Here is a 24,706-nt window from a genome sequence, read left to right on the forward strand (position 1 = left end):
ACATAGATGACATGAATTTCCAATCTGCCCATTATTTAAATCTGCACCCGGATTAAAATTCTGAACTTATGCCATGGAATTGTTTCAGGTTTCAGGCATAGCTTTGAAGTTAGCTCCTGTGATGTGTGGTGGGGTGTAAATTGAAGTAGTTTGAGGCCAGGAATGGTTGTTTAAAATGTTCCCATGTGCAGATTATTAGACCTTGAACAAGACCAATTTAATTATCCTCATTGATTAGTCTGTTAATGGAAACTGCCTTTTTGTCATTAGCGCAGAATTTTTTGGGAGAGAATCCAAAATGTAACACCTTTGTTTCTCTTTGCAGTATAGCATCAGACCTGCAAACATCTTGATTTAATAGAAAATAAATGAAAAGTTAGCTTTTGAATACACAATATCACTCAGTTTCAAGGCATTGCAAACTTTCAAGTGGAGTCAATTGCCATCTATTGGGTTTGATGCTGGAGACTGGTTGTCCAATCCAGCTCATTGCTTCTTTGGCAAGCCATTCAATTGGACATTTTGAATTATTATTTTGGAATGTTTCAGGCTAGCAGACTGATTGCAGATGAGATTGTGTATTTGTGGAGAATAATTAATGTATCTGTCAATAATACCAATGAAATAACATCCAGAATCTGAAGCCAAAGCACAACTCAGAAGATCAAGGGCTTGTTATCCAATTTTATAGGTTTTGGCAAACACAGTCATTTGTATATTGGAGAAGAGCTGGTTCATTTCAGAACCTTCCAATTTTTAAAATTCTACACCAGAATTTGATGAGGTTTTCACAAGTGTATGTCACTGCCTTCCGTTACTGGTATTAACGGGATTTTTTTTTACAGGATGACACGAACACTTGCTGTGCAATCTTTGTTTCAACTCGAGTGCTTATGCCCTCAGTCTTCATTAGGCCCTTGGTTGGTTGTTTCTGGCAATGTGCTGCATCATTTTATGAAGGTTTTCTTAAATTTGGCCAACTCTGCACAGAACTATGATGGCTAAGCACATCCATCATTTGAAGATGAAACTTCTAGTACATTACAGCAGCTGAAGGATAGTATGAGCTGGATGATCTTCTGTTAATCATAACTTAATGTTGTTAAGTTGACAACAAAACTGGACATGTGAAATGTGCAACTTCTTGTACAATTGTCTGATACAGCACCTGAACAGTTTATTGCTCCACCTAATTTTAAGTAGAATGTCAGTGTACAGGGCATTGCAAAGTCTTGTCGATTGCACTTTATGGGAGCAGATCCCAATATGATTCTAATTTTCAAAGGAGATTTTCAATAATACCAGCCAAATCCTTTTGAAACTCACTATAAATAGCGGGGAGGCAGTGGCACAGTGGTATTGTCACTTGACTGGTAATCCGGAAACTCGGGGATAATGCTCTGGGGGACCGGGGATTGAATCCCACCATAGCAGATGGTGGAATTTGAATCCAATAAAAATCTGGAATTAGAAGTCTAATGATGACCATGAAACCATTGTCGATCGTTTTAAAAACCCATCTGGTTCACTAATTCCTGAGAATTCACTGGCTCCAAGGAAGGAAATCTGCTGTCTTTACCTGGTCTGGCCTACATGTGACCCACAGTAATGTGGTTGACTCTTTAAATGCCCTCTGAACAAGGGCAATTTGGGATGAGCAATAAATGCTGGCTGAGTTCGTGATGCCCACAGCCCAAGAACGAATTTAAAAAAAAATTGCTGTTCTTTACTTGTTTTGTTTACTTTAAATTCTGTACATGTGACTGATTTCTTGCCACATTTTATCCTAGTCTACTTGTTGTGACTTTCCCCAGCTCTCTTATTTCACCACCCCATTTCGACCTGTGCTAACTGGAGGATTATGGTGGTTTGGTATGATTTCCCTGTGACAGCTGCACTTATGCTGCACAAGTGGTTGAGAGGAAATGAGCAGTGCCTTCTGTCTCCCATTGATACGGAGCAAGTTTCTGTTACAAAACGTTCCAATGTTCAGACCGAGCAAGATCGGCAACAGCAAAACCTTATGAGAGTGTGCAGCGTAAGGGCATAACTGATGACCTCTGAATGGTGCAGCCTGTAGTCTTGCTGTGTGATTGCTGGTCCATTGTATCTTAGGCTGATAACATAACATAAGAAATAGGAGCAGGAGTAGACCACATGATCTCTCAAGCCTGCTCCCTCTTTCAGTACGATCATGGTTGATGTTTGCCTTAGCTCCACTTCCTGTACACCCCCGATATCCCTTGATTCTTTAAAAGATCAAAGAACTATTGATCTCAGTCTTAAATATACTCAAGGATAGAGCATCCGCAACAACCTGGGGTAGAGAATTCCAAAGTTTCATAACCCTCTGAATAAAGAAATTTCTCCTCAACTCAGTCCTAAATGATTAACCCCTTAACTTTAGACAGTGCTCTCATGTTCTAGATTCCTCAGCCTAGGGAAACAATCTTTCAATGTCTACCTTGTCAAGCCCCTTCATGTGAAAGGTAAGTTTGGTGTGGGTCTGACTCTTTTATATGTCAAAAATGTCACACAGCTTGGTCAACTGATGTGGCTAGAATGATTTTTTTTTCAACTAATGTCAAGCAATAGCCTCCTCATTTGCTGAGTTTAAGGTGATTAGTCCACCACATATTCTGTAGAGGGGACACTCCTCAGTAATGTGCAGCATTGTTTGTGTCTCTCCATGAGTACACATGTGGGTATGTATCGAGGCTCCAGTGGTGGAGGTTGGCTGAGCCAGGGGCCTTGGCCAGCCCTAAACCTGTTTAGCAAGGGTTACTCTCACCACGTTCAAAGCCCTCCATTTAACAAATTGGGTTTGTCACAAGGAATTTGTTAATGGCTTCCTGTGTTTTGCATTCCTTGATCCAAAAAAATGTCTGCTGGTAGTTCTTGAGGAAGGATGCTCCATAGCTCCTTTAGAATGATGTCGAACCTACACAGATGTCATATTCTCAAGAAATCCCTGAAATAAATTTTTTTGAAATGCAACTTTGTGGTGCTATTTTAATGCATCTACACACCTTTCAAACTGTACATAGGGCATTGCTTACCAGTTTTAGACAATAGGATACGAATTCTTTTGAGTGAACCTTTTACAACAAATAACTTCAGTGTGTGAGAAATTCAGAATGCCTCTGGTGACAGCATGCCTAATGAAATTCAATTAGGGGTGAGAAAGATTTGAGCTTAATTGCTTTGCAATAAACAAGTGTGGCTTTATGAGGCATTATTTGATAAAAGGCAGCATGCCAAGTGCACGTTCTGAATACTTTGAATTGACTTCCTATATACAGGTCTCAAAGGATGTGTCTGTAAGGCTTCACAATGAACTGGAAGCTGTTGAAAAGAAAAGAATAAAGTTAGAAGAAGAAAATGAAGATCTTCGACAGAAACTCATTGAAATGGACGTTTCCAAGCAGGTGCTGCAGAATGAAGTGGACAAAATGAAAGAGGTAATGCTGCTCTTGGTTGACTAATGACATCTTGAAATACTGTACATAGTCAGATAACCATGTATGGACAAATTTTTCAAGATCCCACTGTTAATTTAGGACCTTGCCCGCTGGGAGCATTTACTGAAAAATCATCGGCACATTCCCCATTTGTTTTAATCCAATATTTTCTATCCGAATATGCACTCCAATAGATGAAGCATCACACCAGGAGTGTAATTTCATAGAACGGGCCGTATAAAGTCCATTTTACATATACTGGAAGTTGACTGTTGGAATTAGATGCACTTAAGAGGAACCTAGATAAGCATGTTTGTTCATGTGAGGGAGAAGGGATAGTGGGTTATGCTGATAGATGGATGAGGAAGGATGGGAGGAGACTTGATTGGCATGGACTGGTTAGGCTGAATGGCCTGTTTCTGTGCTGTATAGTCCATGTAATTCTATGTGAAAGTACAGACTCCTCTACAGTTGACTGCTAAGATTTCTGCTACTTCATGATCCAACTAAAATGAAAAGTAAGCTTCAAGTCTGTACACCCTCCTCGTTTTATGCAATTGTTTTGAGTATTGCTGATTGGGCTTGAGAAACTACTAGGAAAGCTGAGATCACAGCTTGGACTGAGAACTATGTACATTCTTCATTTATGATCTAATGAGTGTAATTGTAACGAGGGAAATAGTTTTATCCTTTTGACTGCTGGCAAGTCCAGAAAAACGAACAACTGGCTAATTTTCAGTTTTCTGCTCTGACTCTGTATTGTTAAAACAAATACCGTGGTGACAAGCTTATTCGAATATTAGATGTAGCTTAACTACGTTAAGTATGCAACTAAAATAGGTAATTTAACTTGCCCAACTTTCTCCCTCCTCTTCCCCCACCTGCCCAATATTTTTGAGGCCTTGGTGAAACCTGCCAAGTTTATTGATGACAGTTCTCTTTTGACCACCTTGGGCTGCATTTAGTGAATCCCTTTCAGCTGAATTCGGAATGGAGACTGTCGTAGCACTGAGTACAATATGAGCAATCTGTGGTTCCAGTGACTAATGAGGACTTAGAATGGCGTAATGTGCAAAACTGCTTATTGTAGAGTCTCCAACCCCATTACTTATTTATTAGAATTTTCTTCACCTTGAGTTGGCTGCAATATCTTTTCACCAGGAACATTTAATCTAAACAAGAAACCTGAGCTGCAAAATCAAAAAGTTGGAAGATTATAGCTGTAGAAAATAACATTGTTAATCCTCTTGTGACAGCTATTTCTTTCCCTCCTGGATAACTGACCTTTGGTTTTTATCCCTGGATTTGATGCTGATGGCATTTAGCAGAAGGTTTCTTTTTCAGTTATGTTCACACATCATGCATAATGTATCAGGGTAAGAATAAGTCCTTGCAGAGTGATAGCTAACCACAGATTTTACTCCTGTCTGTTATAAAACTACTCATCTCATCTCATCTTTAAAGTTTTTCAATTTTTCCATTGTGGCATATTGCTAGCTGCTGGTCTACTAACTAGTAGTATCAGAGGAGAAGTGTGTCCATCATTGAAGCAATACAGGCAACCAACTGTAACATTTGTTGTCCTGCATTACAGTCTGTTGAAGGATGAATGGTTGTAAAACCATGTTGAATACGTACAATTTTAAAAAAAAAAGCAGTTTTATTAAAATATGTATATGATATAATGTAATAGAAAAATATCAAAAGAAGGTAGCCATGGTTGCCTCATTAAGGATTGGATTCTGATTACAACAGCCAGCAGTGAGTTGAAGCATTTTTGTGGGATCAGGAGGAGCATTACTCCTCTGTGTTCTCCCAGCAGGAGCTCTGAGAGTTTACTTACTGGCCTGCCCGATTCTATTTTGAAAACAAAATCAGGTGGTCCTTGGGCATTCAAAGTGCCCCTTCCCTGATTTTTCCATTATCAGCCAATGTTTTTCCTATTCTAGAAAGAAAGAAGACTTTAGTAATGCTGAAAAAAGAGACATGCTGTCGAAGCTTTTCGTCTTACACTCATCAGGATAGAATTTGCAAGAATACCGATTTATAAAGGGAACAACAATTTATACTGCGTGAGAAAAGAGTGCTGATTGATTGGCAAGTGGACTCTGATAGGTAGAGGTGTTACCATGGAGAATGCATCAGGGAGCCGTTAACTACCAAGCTTTTTATTCAAACCAGGCAGATCAGCTCTGGTCAAGGCATTGCCATGGGGAATGAACCAGGGAATGGCTGTATCTCCAGCTTTTGTTTAGTTGAAAAAGACACAATGCGTGGACATGCCCCTTCTGTCTGAAAAGGAAAGGCCTCTAAGCGTAAAAATGTGTAACTTCTAGCACGTGTAAGTAAGCCAGACTGTGAGCTCAACTGATAATCTTAAATTGGTTGTCTGTGTACTTCTCAGCACAATCGGGATTGTTTAGCAAGTGGTGTGCGATTGCGGAATCAGATCTAATGTTGGACATCATGTTTTGAGTTTTGCAAGCAGGGCCTGTTTGGGTGTGGTCAGTACTTTGCTTGTTGCAAACAGCCAAAGGCGCTGTTTGATACGATCCATCAGTTGATGAGATGTACGACCTATATACCTGGCATCGCACTGGCACTGAAATACACCATGTTGTTCATTTGTGTGATAGGATGTCTTTTTTGGCTTGCTGGCAGCATCCTGTTAGTGAAGAAAATCACTTGTGTTGCTACTGCACAGTAGCAGCATGAAACAGCTAGCTTCACCTGTTGCTCAAATTTTTGGGACACCTTACCCTTCCAGGGTAATCTGAGGTAGGCTGGGCACTTTTCAGGACTGAAAGTGGCTGATTCATGAGTTTGCGCGATATACAGTGAGCAGTTTTCTGATCAGGGTAGCCATTATTCGGCAGGGTGGTTTTGACGTGCCCTCTGTCAGCATCAAGCATGCACGGTGAGCAAATGGCTCGTATTTACGAGGTTGCCAGTAAGGCCACTCTTATAGCGTGTGGAACTGTAGGAATCCCAATGTGTCTATTGACCAGTGAAAGTAGGCTTGCGGTATACTGTAGTAGAAAATCCCCTGGCAGATTTCTCAACTAGCATGTCGAGAAAAGGGAGCTGATTTGACTGCTCCACTTCAAAGGTGAATTTGAATGTAGGATGGTAAGGCAATTTTTACTTGGAACTTCAGATTCAAATATAACAAACTACATATCAGAAATATACAAGGGGTAGGAGGTTAGGCGTTATTCTATCCAAGACTGGTTTCTCATTGAAACCGACAAAGATGTTTGCAAGAGCTGGGCCTAGAGGGGATCCCATGGCAACACCATCTATTTGGGCATACATGGTGCTGTTAAAACTGAACTCAACTGCATGAGTTACTGTGTTCATAAGGTCAATGCATATAGATTCAGACAATGGCAGTGCATCTAGATTGCTATGATATGGTGACGTGGTGCAAATATCAATGGGGGATCAGGACTGGGGGCTCAATATCCAAGGATATACATCCTATCGAAAAGACAGGCAGGTTGGCAGAGGGGGTGGGGTTGCTTTGTTAGTAAGAAATGAAATTAAATCAATAGCAAGAAACAACGTAGGGTCAGATGATGTAGAATCTGTGTGGGTAGAATTGAGGAACTGCAAAGGTAAAAAAAACCATAATGGGAGTTATGTACAGGCCTCTGAACAGTAGTCAGGATGTGGGGCACAAGATACACCAGGAGATAGAAAAGGTGTGTAAGAAAGGCAAGGTTACAGTGATCATGGGGGATTTCAATATGCAGGTAGACTGGGAAAATCAGGTTGGTAGTGGATCCCAAGAAAAGGAATTTGTGGAATGTCTACAAGATGGCTTTTTGGAGCAGCTTGTGGTGGAGCCCACTAGGGAACAGGCAATTCTAGATTTAGTGATGTGTAATGAGGCAGATTTGATAAGGGAGCTTAAGGTGAAGGAACCCTTAGGAGGAAGTGACCATAATATGATAGAATTTACCCTGCAATTTGAGAGGAAAAAGCTGGAATCAGATGTAACGGTATTACAGTTAAATAAAGGCAACTACAGAGGCATGAGGGAGGAGCTGGCCAGAATTGACTGGGAGATGAGCCTAGCAGGAAAGACAGTGGAACAGCATTGGCAGGAGTTTCTGGGAGTAATTTGGGAGACACAGCAAAAATTCATCCCTAGGAAGAAGAAGCATGCTAAAGGGAGGACGAGGCAACCATGGCTGACAAGGGAAGTCAGGGACAGCATAAAAGCTAAAGAGAAAGCATACAATGCGGCGAAGAGCAGTGGGAAGCCAGGGGATTGGGAAGCCTACAAAGACCAATAGAGGACAACTAAAAAAGAAATAAGGAGGGAGAAGATTAAATATGAGGGTAAACTAGCCAGTAATATAAAACAAGATTGCAAGAGTTTTTTTTAGATATATAAAGAGTAAGAGAGAGGCAAAAGTGGACATTGGGCCGCTGGAAAATGACGCTGGAGAAGTAGTAGTGGGGAACAAAGAAATGGTGGAGGAACTGAATAGGTACTTTGCGTCAGTCTTCACGGTGGAAGACACGAGTAACATCCCCAAAGTTCAAGAGAGTTGGGGGGCAGAGGTGAGTATGGTGGCCATTACCAAGGAGAAGGTGCTAGGAAAACTGAAAGGTCTGAAGGTGGATAAATCACCTGGACCAGATGGATTACACCCCAGAGTTCTGAAGGAGATAGCTGAAGAGATAGTGGAGGCGTTAGTGGTGATCTTTCAGGAATCACTGGAGTCAGGGAGGGTCCCAGAGGACTGGAAAATCGCTAATGTAACCCCCCTGTTTAAGAAGGGAGTGAGGCAAAAGATGGGAAATTACAGGCCGATTAGCCTGACCTCGGTCGTTGGTAAGATTTTAGAGTCCATTATTAAGGATGAGATTTCAGAATACTTGGAAGTGCATGGCAAAATAGGGCAAAGTCAGCAATGGTTTCATCAAGGGGAGGTCATGCCAGACAAATCTGTTAGAATTCTTTGTGGAGGTAATGAGCAGGTTAGACAAAGGAGAACCAATGGATGTTATCCACTTGGACTTCCAGAAGGCCTTTGACAAGGTGCCGCACAGGAGGCTGCTCAGTAAGATTAGAGCCCATGGTGTTAGAGGCAAGGTACTAGCATGGATAGAAGATTGGCTGTCTGGCAGGAGGCAGAGAGTGGGGATAAGGGGGTCCTTCTCAAGGATGGCGGCCGGTGACTAGTGGAGTTCCGCAGGGGTCAGTGTTGGGACCACAACTTTTCACTTTATACTTTAATGATCTAGATAAAGGAACTGAGGGCATTCTGGCTAAGTTTGCAGATGATACAAAGATAGGTGGAGGGACAGGTAGTATTGAGGAGGCGGGGAGGCTGCAGAAGGATTTAGACAGGTTAGGAGAATGGGCAAAGAAGTGGCAGATGGAATACAATGTGGGGAAGTGTGAGGTCATGCACTTTGGTAGGAAGTATAGAGGCATAGACTATTTTCTAAATGGGGGGAGAATTCAGAAATCTGGAGGCAAAGGGATTTGGGAGTCCTAGTCCAGGATTCCCTTAAGGTTAACTTGCAGGTTGAGTCGGTAGTTAGGAAGGCAAATGCAATGTTGGCATTTATTTTGAGAGGACTAGAATATAAAAGCAGGGATGTGCTGCTGAGGCTTTATAAGGCTCTGGTCAGACCACATTTAGAATATTGTGAGCAATTTTGGGCCCTGTATCTCAGGAAGGATGTTCTGGCCCTGGAGAGGGTCCAGAGGAGGTTCACGAGAATGATCCCAGGAATGAAAGGCTTAACATATGAGGAACGTTTGAGGACTTTGAGTCTATACTCGATGGAGTTTAGAAGGATGAGGGGGGATCTGATTGAAACTTACAGAATACTGAAAGGCCTGGATAGAGTGGACGTGGGGAAGATGTTTCCATTAGTAGGAGAGACTAGGACCTGAGGGCACAGCTTCAGAGTAAAGGGAAGACCTTTTGGAACAGAGATGAGGAGAAACTTCTTTAGCCAGCGAGTGGTGAATCTATGGAATTCATTGCCACAGAAGGCTGTGGAGGCCAGGTCATTGAGTGTATTTAAGACTGAGATAGATAGGTTCTTGATTGGTAAGGGGATCAAAGGTTACGGGGAGAAGGCGGAAGAATGGGGTTGAGCAACTTATCAGCCATGATTGAATGGCAGAGCAGACTCGATGGGCCGAATGGCCTAATTTCTGCTTCTATGTCTTATGGTCTTCTGGCTTTCTTGAGCGGTACATTGGGGAATAGGCTAGCAATGCCAAATGAACATGTGGACAGAGGCTTTGCTATTGATATGCAAGTACTGTATGGTCTCCACAAAGGTGAAGGAATCCTTCACCATGTATGTGGAAAACTCACTCAGAACTGGTTGTAGCAACTTGCCCAACCAATTGGCCAATTCATGTTGTGCAGAGCCAGTCATAGATAAGTTAGGGCGTAAAGGGACATCACTTTTGTGTCTTGGGCAGCCTATACATACGTGGATGCATTCAGCCATGAAGACGAATTCTATCATATATAACACCCTGCAACTTGCGCAAATCCAACAAGCATTTTTGCAACTTGCTTTTGAGCAGGCTGTCCGGTCATGCTTAGCGGCAGGCCCAATGGATACAAATTTGGACTGTCATTAAGAACGGCATGCATTTTGTTGATATAATCACACTTGTTAAGGATGACTATTCCAGTCCCTCTGTCAGGTTTGCAGATATATACATATATGCCTGGGTTAGCCTTGTGGCACTGCAATGCTACCAGACATTCGCATTGCATGTGAAAATCAGCAAAGTCATTTGGAATCCCACAATATGTGTGTGCTAGATCAGCTAGGCGCACTTTCAAGGACTCATCATCATCTTCAGTGGACGCTGATTTGTGGTGGGATAGCTGGGAGTGGAGGAGTTCGAACTCAGCAGATACCTCTTCTCAATTGATGTGCCATGAAGACGCACCAAAATTGAAGCCATGTGCAAGAACTCCTCGCTTTCAGAGAGTGCACGGTTGGAGAGATTTACTATATGTTTGGTGGTGTCATTAATTGTGCTGCAAAACCGCTCCTGCTTAAGTGAGTTTACAGAGCAGGCATGTTTCAAGCAGGTATTGTTTATGGTGCAGTCATCTATTGAGACAGTATGGCAGCAGAAGCAGATCATATCGAAAAAGGAAATTTTCTCACCTCAGACTAGGCGCAGTGTAGGGCATGTCATAAATTGGTAACCCTACTCCCATCTCTTTTTCGAATAGTGTCATGGGACCTTGTACGTCCATCTGACAGGGTAGGCAGGCCTCAGTTTAACATTTCACCTGAAAGACAGCACCTCCCACAGTATTGCAGTGGAGTGCCTGCTTAGATATTCCTAAAGTGGGACTTGAACCCTCAACCATCTGACTCAGATGCAGGAGTGCTATCAATGAGCCACAACTGAGGCTATTCTAAGGCAGATGGATCTGCAATGTTTTTGAACCATTTTCAAAGCCGTTGCACACATGATTAATTTTCAGACTTCTTGATGCAAAACATTTAGGCATGACCAGATATTCTTGTCAGAAGTTAATTTAATTGACTGACAATGAGAATAAACCATTCTGATGAAGTGTTTGTAGTAATGTGGCTCGATAGTATTTTGCATAATTTCCTGTGTCACTGGAACTGCACTAATCCAAGCAAATGGAGAGTATTCCAATGTACTCCTGACTTTCCCTCATAGATGGCGAACAGGCTTTGAGGAGTCAGGAGGTGAGTTTCTCGCCGCAGAATTCTCAGCCTCTGACCTGCTTTTGTGGTCACAGTATTTATATGTCTAGTCCAGTTACATTTCTGGCCATTGGTGACTCCAGATGTTGTTGATGTGGGATTCAGCGATGGTGATGCTATTGAATGTCAAGGGGAGTTGCTTAGGTTCTGTCCGAGCACTGCAATCATCAAGCATTCCCACTTTGGACCTTATGTTGGAGGGAAAGTCATTGATGAAGCAGCTGATGATGGTTGGGCTGAGGGCACTACCCTGAAGAACTCCTGTAGCAATATCCTGGGGCTGAGATGATTGACCTCCAAAAACTGCAAACATCTTCCTTTGTGCTAGGTATGACTCCAACCGTTCGAGAGTTTTCCCTCTGATTCTCATTGGTTTCAATTTTGCTTGGGCTCCTTAATGCCACAATTGGTCCAAATCTGCCCCTTGATGTCAGCGGCAGTCTCTGTCACCTCCGTCGTGGAATTCAGCTCTTTAGTCCATTTTTGAACCAAGGTTGTAATAAGACCTGGAGCTGATTGGTCATGAGCATCTGAGTAGATTGTTGCTGATTAAGTGCCACTTGATCGCATTGTTGACAATATGTTCCATCACTTTGCTGATGATCGAAAGGAGACTTGATGGGGAGACCTGATAGGCTGGATCAGATTTGCCCTGCGTTATGTTGACAGGGCATAGCTGGACAATTTTCCACACTATCGGGTGGATGGCATTATTGTAGCTATACTGGAAAAGCTCGGCTAGGGGCATGGCTAGTTCTGGAGCACAAGCCTTCAGTAGTACAGCCTGAACTTTTATCTTTAAATGCTATGTTTTTACAGATTATTCACGCAATCCTTAAAAAGGTAAACAAAAGTGTTCATTTTTAACAACCAGCTCCACCAACCCATAATCCCCCATGACTAAAGACACTGGTTCTAGTAAGTGTAAAAAAAAATCTCTCCTGTCCTATTCTTTCTGTGTCTGTCTCAGTCCTCTGTTCCCATGTCTGCTACTGCCTCTGCCTCTCCTTCTATTCTCTTTCTCCCTCCCGTCTTCCCTCGTCTCTCCCATCATTGCTTTCTCTTTCCCCATCTCTCTCCCTTGTCTTCTCTTTCTCGCATTCCTCTATTATTTTCTCTTTATCCTCCCTCCTCCTCTTCCTGTCTCCTTTCCTTCTTTCTCCTCTTCTCTATCTTCTCGATCCACTGTGCCTCTGTCTCCCTATCACTTGTTTGCCCCTTAGCACCCTTGTTTCTCTTCTTTTATTTCTTCAACTTAATAACCTTTTGGTATACATTATTCACTTAATGGGATTTTTGCAATTTGTAAATATTTGATGTGTTCCTGGTATACTTGTCTTCCATTCGTTTTTACATCTACAAGCTGAGTACAGAATACAAGTATTATAATATCAGTCATAGGACTGCAGTGCAGTCAAATCCTGATAAACACATGATTAGTTTGCTACATAATTACATACTTCGACTAGACATTCTGTAAACAGCAGATAAAAATAGCCAATTGCAAACCTTTGTACCATAGACTTTATAAATAGGCATTCAGCGATTCAGTCTAGACAAAAATGACCAAAACTCTAGGATTCCAAGCAATGGGGTTTGGACAAAGTGCTACTGCCTGGAGTTTGAATGTGGCAATGTAAATTTAGACATTGTGACTGGCAATATTATCATGTGTATGCATAACATGTATGTGCCAAATTTTTGCCCCAGCTATTTAAGCAGAGATGTCCTACTTAAAATTTAATGGGTTAAAATAACAAAGGGAGGAATCCAGTTCACAGACATTGATTGTGGGATAACACTGACAATAGTTATTTCTGCTATGTTGTGCATTAGAAACTGATGGTTGGAAGCAATCTTCAACCTTGGTCAGAAAATTATTACGGTAAGAATAAATGGAAGACAGTTTGGTGAATTGAATCAGGCATGCATTAATCCAGAATTAACTGTTTCTCTGGTTATTTGTTACCTTTTAAAATGTCCTAGTTCTTCGCCAACGCACACCCCCCTCCCCACCACTGTCCCTTAAACAGACTATCCTCTTTCAATGAGTTTCTTTTTCATGCATGTTTGGTTTCAGAATGTTTTCCATCTCTTCATCCCTGTAAAATAGATGTGTGTCTGACACTGACTGCGATTTAATCTGCCCACTTACCACTTTACACTGGAGCCTTTGTACCTTCCAATGCCGCCTCCTGCAGGGACAAACAGAGTTGGGTGGCTGATAGTTGGGCATAATTCCAGCGTAGCTGCACCCCTTTTCTGATCATGAACTGAAGACACTCCCCTGAAGGCCTGTCTTTAGTTCATTGACTTGCATTGTTTTAAATGAAGTAGTCAATCCCAATACTACATAGCCTCAACCCACTGACAGCGCTAGCACTGCCCGACAATGCACAACCCTCCCCTCACTCCCCGACCAATGCTGACTCTTCCAACATTGGCCGGACAAGAGCCAGCGATTCCGGAAGAGGAGGTTGCGGTTGGGGTTGAGCACTGTCCAGGCATGGTAGAGGTGACGTTGCTGTGGTAGCAGTGCCGAACACTGCCGAAAAGAGGGGGAGGCGGGGGCGAGTGGCAAGTGAACACTATTCAGGCAATGGCAAGTGAACACTATTCAGCTCCCTCCTGGCATCGTCAGGGATTGGGGGAAGTGGCAGGGGGGGAGCATTATTGGGAGTGGGGTAAAACTGGCAATTGGAAGTTTAAACTTGCTGCATAAGTACCGCAGATGTGCGTAAGTCTGGACTTCCTCAGGGTCTTGATGTGTAACAGTGTTGTAAGTTGAGTAAGAGGCCTCTCCCCATATTGGAAGATTTGGGCCCTTGTTTTCATATCCTTTGCTGTACAGTAATGAATAAGCCTTGTCCTCGACAAGAGCTGAGCTCAAGCAAGGAACTGAGAGTGACTGTGCTTGGCATTGAGGCAGCATTTGACCAAGTGTGGCATCAAGGAGCCCTAGCAAAACTGAAGTCAGTGGGAATCGGGGGGAAAAACTCTCCACTGGTTGGAGTCATACCTAACACAAATAAACATTTGTGGTTGTTGAAGGGAAATTATCTCAGTCCCAGGGCATCCCAAGGCAGGAGCTCCTCAGCCCAACCACCTTCAGCTACTTCATCAGGGACCATCACCCTATCATAAGTCAGAAGCAGGGACAGTTGCTGATGATGGAACAATGTTTAGCACCATTCACAACTCCTCAGATACTGAAGCAAGGCCGGGATAACATTCAGGCTTGGGCTAATGAGTAGCAAGTAACATTCATGCCACCCAAGTACCATGCAATGACCATCTCCAAAAAGAGAGAAACTAACCATCTCCCCCTTGACATTCAGTGGCATTACCACTGCTGAATCCTGGAGGTTACCATTGACCAGAAACTTAACTGGACCATAGGCTACAAGAGCAAGTCAGAGACTGAGAATTCTGAGATGAGTAACTCATCTCCTGACTCTCCAAAAGCCTGTCCACCATCTACAAGTCACAAGTCAGGAGTATGAATGAATACTCTCCACTTCCCTGAATGAGTGTAGCTCCAACAACACTCAAGAAGCTCGACTGCATATAAAGCAGTGCGCTTGATCAGCACTCCAGCGCCAACTTACACATTCACTCCCTCCACCACCGATGCATGGTGGCAACAGTGTGTACTATATGCAAGGTGAACTGCAGAAACTCGCCAAGTCTCCTTCAACAGCATCTTCGAAAGTCAGAACCTCTACCATCTGGAAAGAAAAGGCAGCAGATGCATGGGAACATCACCACCTGCAAGTTCCCCTCCAAGCCACGCACCATCCTGGCTTGGATATATATTGCCGTTCCTTCACTGGATCAAAACCCTGGGTCTCCCTTCCACTAACAGCACTGTGGGTATACCTACACCACATGGACTGCAGCGGTTCAAGAAGGCGGCTCACCACAACCTCAAGGGCAATCGGGTACGAGTGACAAATGTTGGTCTTGCCAGCAATGTCTACATCCCATGAAAAAAATTTTAAAAACCTGAGTGAGATCCAAATGGCATTTCCTTCATGCTTTTATCTTGCTTTTACTTGAAATTCTTGGATATCACATTAAGCCTAATTTGTATGCTGCATAACTTGGGCATTTTTCAATTTTTGAGCAGCTGCACTGTCCCTTTTTCCCCCAGCCACTGACCCTTCTAATGTTTCTTTTTCCCTTTGCTGGTCCCTTAGGCATGTACCTCCCTGTGTTCAAATGGGCAAGGCAGGAAGCCAACTCTCCACCGATTGCCAGTGTTGCTTTTGGCCACCTGTCAGTGGATTCATGAGTATAATCCAGGAAAACATCTTCTTAGCTGTGCTTCTCTCAAGCCCTTCCCTTTTACAGCAATGATTTGATGCCTGTTCTGGGACATTTCGAGCAGTACAGCCAGGAAAATGACATTGGGATATCCGGACAGTGTGAGAAGGGTTAGGAGGAATTAAAACTGCATTCTGCCAATCTGGAGCCATGCGTTAGTAGTGCATGTGCTACTATACTAACATAAGTGTTTCTTGATTAATCTATATATGTGTGATTACTTTCAATATGCATTTCCTGCCTAACATACTCAGTTACATATACAGTTTTTCTCAGCAAATATGTTCCATTTTGTTGGTTTATATATAACTTTCTTCAGCAATTTTTGCAATGTGGAGAGAACCTACACAACCACGAAAAAATACCAGAAAAACAATGGAGTCAAAATACCCGTGACTTTAAAAAGGGTATAATTTCACTTCAAAAGAAAATTGGATACTTTATCCAGGTTTATGTCTAAATCATATTATGACAGAAACTAGACAAAGGGGAGGCAGTTTAAGTGGAATCAGGAAGTAACCAATTTCTTTGCCACCACTCACCTTGTGATGGGGATTGTTGCCCCTGGCAATGACCTCCTGCCACCTGAACCTGATGACCAGACAGCACAGAAATGGGCTGTTCAGCTGGTCTGTGCCAGTGTTTATACTACATAAGAGTCATCCCCCACTCTAATGAACTTTTCTCACCCTACCCTCATATCCCTTTATTCACTTGTTCCTCGTGTATGCAACATTTTAATTGAGAGGTTCCCCCCCTTCAAGAATTTTGGGGTAATATCCCATTTAACGTAGCCAAAGGAATATTGTTGTGAAATCGCTTTGCGTTCATGACTATTACCAACTTTTATGTAACCAGAACATTCGGCACGTTGTAGTAAATCTAATATAATTTTTGTGCACAAACATATGTTTACTAATGGAATTATTTTCTCCACGCAGCATTGTTTAAAGTAGTGATTGTGGGGTGGACAGTGCTATCATTGGAGTAGAAAATTGAAAAAATACAACAAGGAGATGTTTATAATATCCCCCTCTTGAAATAAATATTATGGAACTGTCACCTCAAGCAACAGTGTTGAAGTTGGCTGCAGCACAGAATTGTTTTTGTGACAGGAAATGGCCATTTGGATTTGAAGGAAATCTCCTCCTGTGTTTAATATACAGACTGCAAATCAATGGAACTTCCTTGAACTTCCAGTCTAACACCCATTCTGGCTCAGTCCACTATTTTAACAAAACATGCTTGATTAACACCACTTCCTGGCTCAATTCAGAGCAATTTTGATAATCTTAACTAATCCTGTGAGGGGTTGTTCTCTGAATGCTTTCACACACTTTATCTCATTTACATCTTTTTGAGTGGCATTTTCTTTTAGGAGATTTTGTTCCCCCTGCTCCAGTGATAACAGTGAGGCTTGGCTTCTTTAAACAGAATTTTTTTTTTCAAAAACACAGCTGACTATACTCCTTTAAACAGCTCCATTGTTAGCTTAGTAAATGAGCAATTCATCAGAAGCCAGGGACTTGCCCACAGCGAGAGAGAGAGAGAGAGTTTTTGAGGCTGAAATCCTCACTGGGCTATTGTGTCACCCCCTTGCTAGTTGCATCAGAACAGGCATTGGTGGAAACGTAGAAGGCCCTCAGCCCATCCTTTAGGCTGCAGGAGCTGAAGAGAACCAGGAACGAGAACAAGAGCATAATACACCCTTAAAGATACTTGGGTATTTCAGTGGTTGAAATTCTGTAGGTTTAATAGGGAAATTAGGGAATTATGCGGTTAAAGCACCAGTCAAAAGATTTGAATATTAAAATGATTTTAAACTTTCATAACTTTAGTACACTTTGGAATTTTAATTAAAACAAACTATTACTTTATGTATTATTGCACATATCACATGTTTGTTTACAAGGTAACTAGAGGAGTATACATCAATATATAAAGTCTGTTAGCATTGATGTACATATTGGTATACTCGTGTTGTACGTAAGGGTGACTAACAGAGGCCTGCCTGACTTTGTTCGGGTAATGACCAATACTGATGTTTCCTCAGACCCACTCTTCTGGCTCCTGGGGATGCTTCAAAGGATTTGTAGGCCCCTTTCAATAGACATTGGCATAATACTAGTTATTAACGGCAGGAAGATGTGTTCCTCAGCTGCGGAAATGCCCTTTCTCTGCTACAAGCATAGATTAAGGACCTGTGGAGAATATGACAAGTCAGCATTGCAGCCTTTCTTGGCATATTGATTTAGAGTTTTTTGGGGATGCAAATAGTATAGTAGATAAAGGGGAATCAGTAGCTGTAGTGATGAATACACAGTATAAAGGCTCATGGAGTTTGGGGTGATAAATTAGCATGGGTAGAGAATTGCTTAACGGACAGGAAACAGAGTAGGGATAAATGGGCCATTTCAAGTTGGCAGGCTTTGACTAGCGGAGTGCTGCAAGAATCAGCGCTGGGAACTCGGCTATTTACAATCTGCGTAAATGAGAGAGTAATTGTATCTAAGCTTGCTATACAAAGCTAGTTGGGAATGCAAGCTGTTAGGAGGCTGCAAAGAGACACATAGACAGGTTAAGTGAGTGGGCACTAAGGTGGCAAATGGAGTATAATGTGGGGAAGTATGAGGTTATTCACTTTGGTTGGAAGCATAGAAAAGCAGAATATTTTAAAGGTACAACACTTGTAAATGTTGATGCTCAGATAGACTTAGTGTACTCATACAAGGAACATACAAAAGTTAGCATGCAGGCACAGTAAGCAATTAGGAAAGCAAATGTGGCATGTTGACCTTTATTGCAAGGGGACTGGAGTACAAGAATAAAAAATGAGAGATGACCTCATTGAAACGTTCAAGATTCTAAAGGGTTTTTACTGGGTAGATACTGAGAGGTTGTTTCCCCTGGCTGGGAAATCGCGAATTAGATGGCATAGTTTCAAGATAAGGGGCCGATCATCTAGGATTGAGTTGAGGAGCCAATTCTTCACTCAAAAGAGTTGTGAATCTTTGGAAATCTCTACCCCAGAGGGTTATGGATGTGCCAACACTGAATATATTTAAGGCTGCTATAGAAAGATTTGTGGTCTCTCAGGGAATCATGGGATATGGGAGTGGGTGGAAAAATTGAGTTGAAGTTCAGGATCAGTCACAATCCTATTGAATGGCAGAGCAGGCTCCACAGGCCACATGTCTTCTGCTGCTCCCATTTCTTATGTTCTTTGGCTCAGACTGGTACCAAGCACTGCAAAGAAAAATGTCTCAGGAAGGGTTTTGCTTAAACAGTGAGCTTTAGTGACTTCACCAGGCTTGGAAAAGTATCTGGTCCCAGAGGCGGAACAGAGCTCAACAGGCAAGTGTAGTGGAAATAACTAGACCAGCGGAATGCCCACGGCTAGTGACTATCTGCAGATGTTGATCTGTCTACCCTACACCATTGAGCTCATTATTCCATTCCAGCCAGTTCCGTAAATGTTATTACAACACACTGCTTCATGCGGTAAAAAATACATTAAAGAGTTGATGGACCAAATGGCTGACATTGTTCCTAAAGTCGAAAGGTAGGTTGGGGGAAAATGAAAGAAGGCTTAACTTAATTCTTGGTTGTTTAGCTTTTACTTTTGGGGCCTGAGTTTGAATCTTGACATGGAAGTAATAAATACAGATATTAGTTTTCTGAGTTAGCACTCCCCAGTGCTAGCCTCCCTCGTCTTTTTTATATTTGCAAAACCTCATCAAATCTCAATGAGAGAGGATCATTTTCTTAACTGCTGTTTTTAATACCATCTTTTAAGTTTTACACCTTTCAATTAAAACCTCTATTAAAAAAGTAAAAAGTACATTAATGCATTTTCACTAGTGTGTCTCAACCATAGTATAAAAAATCCTGCCATAGCATAGTATCCACTTTCCTGACATTTAATTAAACGCACTAGCACAAAGTTTGGGTGAGAGGGCATATATGACCTGCCTGACAGCTCTTTTTAATGTCGCACAGTTATTCAGTGCACACACCAATGTAGAAACTGTCATTTTAAATTTGATCTAGTTCCTGTCATGTTTATATGATTGTAGCAATGCTTGATGTTCATTTGCACATTCTCTCAACAGGGGCATAGATCCCCCCGCTGCCCCCCCCCCCAATTGTCAGTGAAGTATATCTATTTAAGTAAAGCGAGGATACAAAATGCAAGTTGGAAAGCGCATTTGGAAAACTTTATTCGAAATACGTGACAATGTTGCATTAAAGCCAAGGCCTTGTGCTGCATAGGCTTATTGTGTGGATAAGAAAGAAAGAACTAATACCTTTTTAACATTATGTCATGCCGTCAAGGCACCCAGGAACACACTGTTATTATGTTTGAAGTGAAGATAACTGCTATGTAGCAAAGATTTACACTGCAAAATGTTTCCATTGCACCATCTTCTCTTCAATACATGAATTTCTATTCATTATTATAATTATATTATGACTGTGTGCTGTTACTGTGAAGTGGAAAAATAATGTGCTTTAAGTCACAATTAGTTACCATTCTCAAGCCTATTTTTTTTTTGCAATAAAAAGACTGGGAAAAATGGAACATAACTGCTTACCTTGAGAACTCAATACCAAATGGCTCTGAACAAGAAATATCTCACCAAATGGCACTGATTGCAACTCCTGCCCATTTTTTGGTTGGTGTGGAGTAGTGAGTTGGATGCTTGCCTGCTGCTGCAGAAATGAGGCCCAGGGTTTTTATTCCTCAGGTTTAATTTAACTGCCACTGGCCCACTTTCCACCTATTCCAGGTGAGAAGTTGTCGGGAATAGTCGAAAAATCGCATGGCCCGGAGGTCACCCACTGAGACCAAGTAAGTGATGTGATCACCTATTGGGGCTGATCGATGAAAAGTCTTGCAATTTGGGGTGTGAGGGCAATGGATAGGCAGGAGTTGCAGCAGGGGGAGGCCTAAGCTTTCCATGTGGTGACTAGGGAGCCAATCTGCTTATACAAGGCTTATAAGGAAAGTATTTTTTTAATGTTTCTTTTTTTAAACTTTTTTTGGGCCTTTTGCCATAATGTGAATTGACCTGGCATGAAATTCACTGCTGCTTCACACTTGGCCCACAGATATTGTAAAATGTAGCCATGCCTTACAGCTGGAAACTGATACCAGGCCATTTTCTTATTTAGTTTTGGGTATTGGTGTTGAACTAATAAGACATATGCTCCATCAAAATTTCAGCATCCTCTTTATTAGGATATGCAGCTGATCTGTGCATTAGTACTGGTGTTTGTGCAGAGGTCTTCCATAGCTGTCTCTCTTGGGTCTGGTAATCTTGTAGTATTTTATTGATTGAAATTTGATTATGTTCAAAATGAAGCTGATTTGCCTGCTCCACAAGAGACAGATGGTTAATGTGAAGCACATGTATTGTTGCTTCATATCAGGTCTGCATCTGTAAATTACACTTTTGATTGTTTGTTGTGGGCGAGTAGACTCACCCTTAATTAGCTAGCTAAAATTTTCTCGCATTGGAGACCACAAAAATAAATGGATCTTTGAATGATGGGAGCATGTTACGTTGTTATCTTCTGAGAGTAGCACATGCTAGGAAGACCAGAGCTAAGTGTTTAGCAGGAGAAACATCTGTAACTGGATCACTGATTTCATTCATCTTTGTCATTGCAACTATGCTTAATTTTACATTGTGCATCACATCAGTAGTTGGCAATAGTTGATGTTTTGAGAAGAAACCCACCATTTCATGCCATATATGTTTGTCTGCCATCTCCCCCTCTCGCAATCCCCACACCGGCCTCTTTGAAATACGTATTTGCTGTAGATCTTTTCTATGACACTGGTCTAAAAATTGGATTGTGCTTGGGTGTGTCGATATCCTTCTCTCCCTGCCGGGCCCCCATCCCTATTCTCACTGTGTCTCCAAGCTCCCATCCCTCTTCTTATCCTCTGATGCTTATTCTCCAATCTCCCTCTTTCTTCCAATTCCCGGTCCTACACCTTTACCCCCAGCATGTGAAAGGCTCCCTACTCTCACCATTGACACTTGATTGTTACCAGTACACCAACCAGTTCCCAACTCTGGGAGTGACGTCAACAAGCCAGAGCCTTCTCTGTAGTGTCAGCTAGTGATGTTGCAGTGAGTGGGGGCAACGTAAAGCAGAAAGTTCACCCGAACCGCTAGCAACAGCACCCAAATATACATATTCCTTTAGAAGATGTTCCCAGGAATCCGATGGGTTGGCAAACCTAAGGGAAGGCAGTCTTGAGGGGATTCCTGCAGCTTTTATTTAAATTGGTAATCTTTCATATGGAACTTTGACACAGTCAGAATAACTAAATAAATTATAAGGGCTGCCAACACCCAATATATCCGTAACAGCCTCAAACTAAGTCAAGGAGCTTTTATTCTTTCAAACCTTTAATGTTTAAACTCACTTTAAAAAAAATTGTACAGTGAACCATAAAAAATTTCTGGAAGTTTAATGTAAAATGACATAAGGTACAATTTTTCTATTTGCTAAATTAGACTTCTTAATCTCGTATCATATTTGCTGCTGTATCATTAGTTCCTATATGTGGATCTCAATGTTAAACAGAGACCAAACAAATAGATTTCAGCTTCAAATTATTGCCTGCATTACTTTTAACATCATTGAATAAGAATGCGTAGGGAAAGCCGTGTAATTTACTGGGACCTGAGCCAGGCTAACATCTCTTAAATGTTGTCGTGTAACCAAGGAGATGAGATACATATGGCAAAATGCATCAATGTTGTGTTCATTGTGAATTGTTCTAGATTCTCATTATGCATTTCTCAGAGTGTGGATATTTTACTGGTTTTTGTAATGCCAAACCTCCTATTGGTTAGTTTATTCCTTTTAGTTGTCAGTGAAACTTAAAAAAAACACAGATGAATGCCTATGGTTTCTTTTCTTGGATTGTTGTGTCTTGCACTGAGTAAGACTAACACATGCTCAACAGCAGGCAGCCATTATTGAACTAACTTTATTTTACACCTCCCCAGCAGAAAGGGCTATGTAACAAAATGCTCAGATCTTGCAATATACTACACTCCCTCCACATTTTAAAAAGACAACTTATACATTAAAATATAAAATAGTAAATACACATAATTTTCTAGAATTCAGTATGATTAAACCGCTACCTGAAAATTTAACAGGTTGAGTTGCATATTTATTTTTACTACAATCACAACCAATACTTTGAGTAATTTATCTTACTTTTTGTGTTGAACAAAAATATCATCAATCGACAGGAAGCAATGAAAAGAACAACTTTTTTTTCCTTCCTCCCCACATAGGTTAACTGAAATTATGTGGCTTCTTTCTCTTCCATCTGGGTATCTATTTCCACTTCTATTAGCATGACTCTGCTCTCTCAACATCTCTGACTGTGTCAAACCTGAACTTTGACTACCAACTCCATTTATTGGTTGGGACTGTGACACTGATTGATTTGTCATAATCAAAGACCTTGACTCACTTTACTGGTGGTTTCTGTAATACCAGCAAAATTTTGGTTTCTTTTTGAATTTCACTTTCTTTCTGACTTTTCACTTTGAACTGTAGGAGGGATTTGGATTATAATAGGTTTATCATGTTCTCCTTTTGTCAGATTTTCTCTTCCAAGCAAATGATCTACATGACACTGATGGAGTTTCTCTTCACTGGATATGTGAATACATCTAGTCTCTGTGCAACAACTCCAACCGCGATCTTCTCCTTATCACCCTGGTGGTTTTTCACCATGATCTCCTGACCAGTACTGAACTTTCGTGCCTCGTGTATGAAGACTCATCTTCACTGTGTCTTGCTTGTCTTTTACTTTGCTATTGACATCAGGCTTAAGCAAACTAAACCTTCTCCTTGGAGTGTGTTTTAAACACTAACTCGTAAAGTGAGAATATGGGGTTATTCTGTAAGAGAACAAAAGAATTGTCTAGCCTGTGTCGAAAAGAAACATGGAAATTACTATCTAGCTTGTTACCTCGCAATTATTTGTGCAAAGACCTCTTCACAATCTGTACACTTCTTTCTGCAGCACCATTTGCTACTGGATGATATGGTGGTATTAAAGTGTATTTGACTCCACTCTTACTCAGAAATATTTCAAACGCTTCTGACATAAACTGTGGACTATTATCTGATATTACAACCCTGTCAACCCATAAATTGCAAACCAATTTCTCAACACCTCAATAGTTTGGCACTTTTGGTATTGAGCATAAATTCAACTTTTAGCCATTTGCTATCGAACAAAACAAGGTATTCTTTCCCTTCCACCTCAAAGAAATTGACATGTACTCATTCCCACAGTTGCCTTGTGTTTAACCGCGGAATCAATTTCTCATTTCTCATGGACCATTTCTCATTCTGAGACACAACTTTTCACCCCTTCTTCAATATCTCTACCTACCTTTGGATGCCAAAAAATAGTTTCTTGCTACTGCTTTCATACAGACTATCCCTGTGTGCTATTGATGAAGTTCCTCTAACAATCTCTAAACCTTTTTGGGATAATGACTCTTAAACCCATAAGAGACAGCCTTAATCTATACTTAATTCATTTCTATGTGTGAAACACTCCTGCAATTTTTCATCATACACTCTTTAGCCCAACCATTCATGCCATAATTGAACATTGTGCAGAGCACCACGTCCTTGCACGTTTCTTAACTAACTTCTCTGGCAGACAGTGGCATGTCATTTGTTTATGTAAAATAATTCGCAGGTAATTTAGTGGCTAGAATCAGTCTTCACGGGAAATCTTGTAAGAATGTCCACACTTACACTATTTAATCACATACTGATGGCTAATTTTATCATTTGGTCCTCCTTGCTGAGAGACCACTTTGTGCTCCCTTAGCACTTCCTTAAAGTCAGACATATTCTCACTGATTCCTACTGAAAACATATCAGCTCAGTTCAACCGTATTTTCTGAAGCCAATTCCATGCCATTGTAGAAGGGAACAAAGTCTCCCTGATGGAAAGTGATAGTGAAGGCAATAGTAAAAGTAATCATTAAAAGTAATGAAGTAAACATCATCGTATTCAACCCTAACTTCACCTAACACTAGAATACTTTATTGGAATAACTAGTCAATTTCACACCAGTTTTGCATAAGGGAACATGACTTAAGGA

General features: G+C 41.4%; 1 protein-coding gene across 4 annotated transcripts in view; it reads left to right on the forward strand.

Annotated features, from left to right (window-relative positions):
• Positions 1–24,706, forward strand: part of mtcl2 (microtubule crosslinking factor 2) — a 118,119-nt gene that overhangs the window by 10,174 nt on the left and 83,239 nt on the right. For all 4 annotated transcript variants that reach the window (XM_078555124.1, XM_078555126.1, XM_078555123.1 and 1 more), the window contains exon 3: positions 3,303–3,461. In XM_078555124.1, coding sequence (XP_078411250.1) covers positions 3,303–3,461 — 159 coding nt within the window. The remainder of the gene's footprint in view (positions 1–3,302; positions 3,462–24,706) is intronic.

This window comes from Cetorhinus maximus, chromosome 13, assembly GCF_964194155.1.
Source record: "Cetorhinus maximus chromosome 13, sCetMax3.hap1.1, whole genome shotgun sequence".
NCBI lineage: Eukaryota > Metazoa > Chordata > Chondrichthyes > Lamniformes > Cetorhinidae > Cetorhinus > Cetorhinus maximus.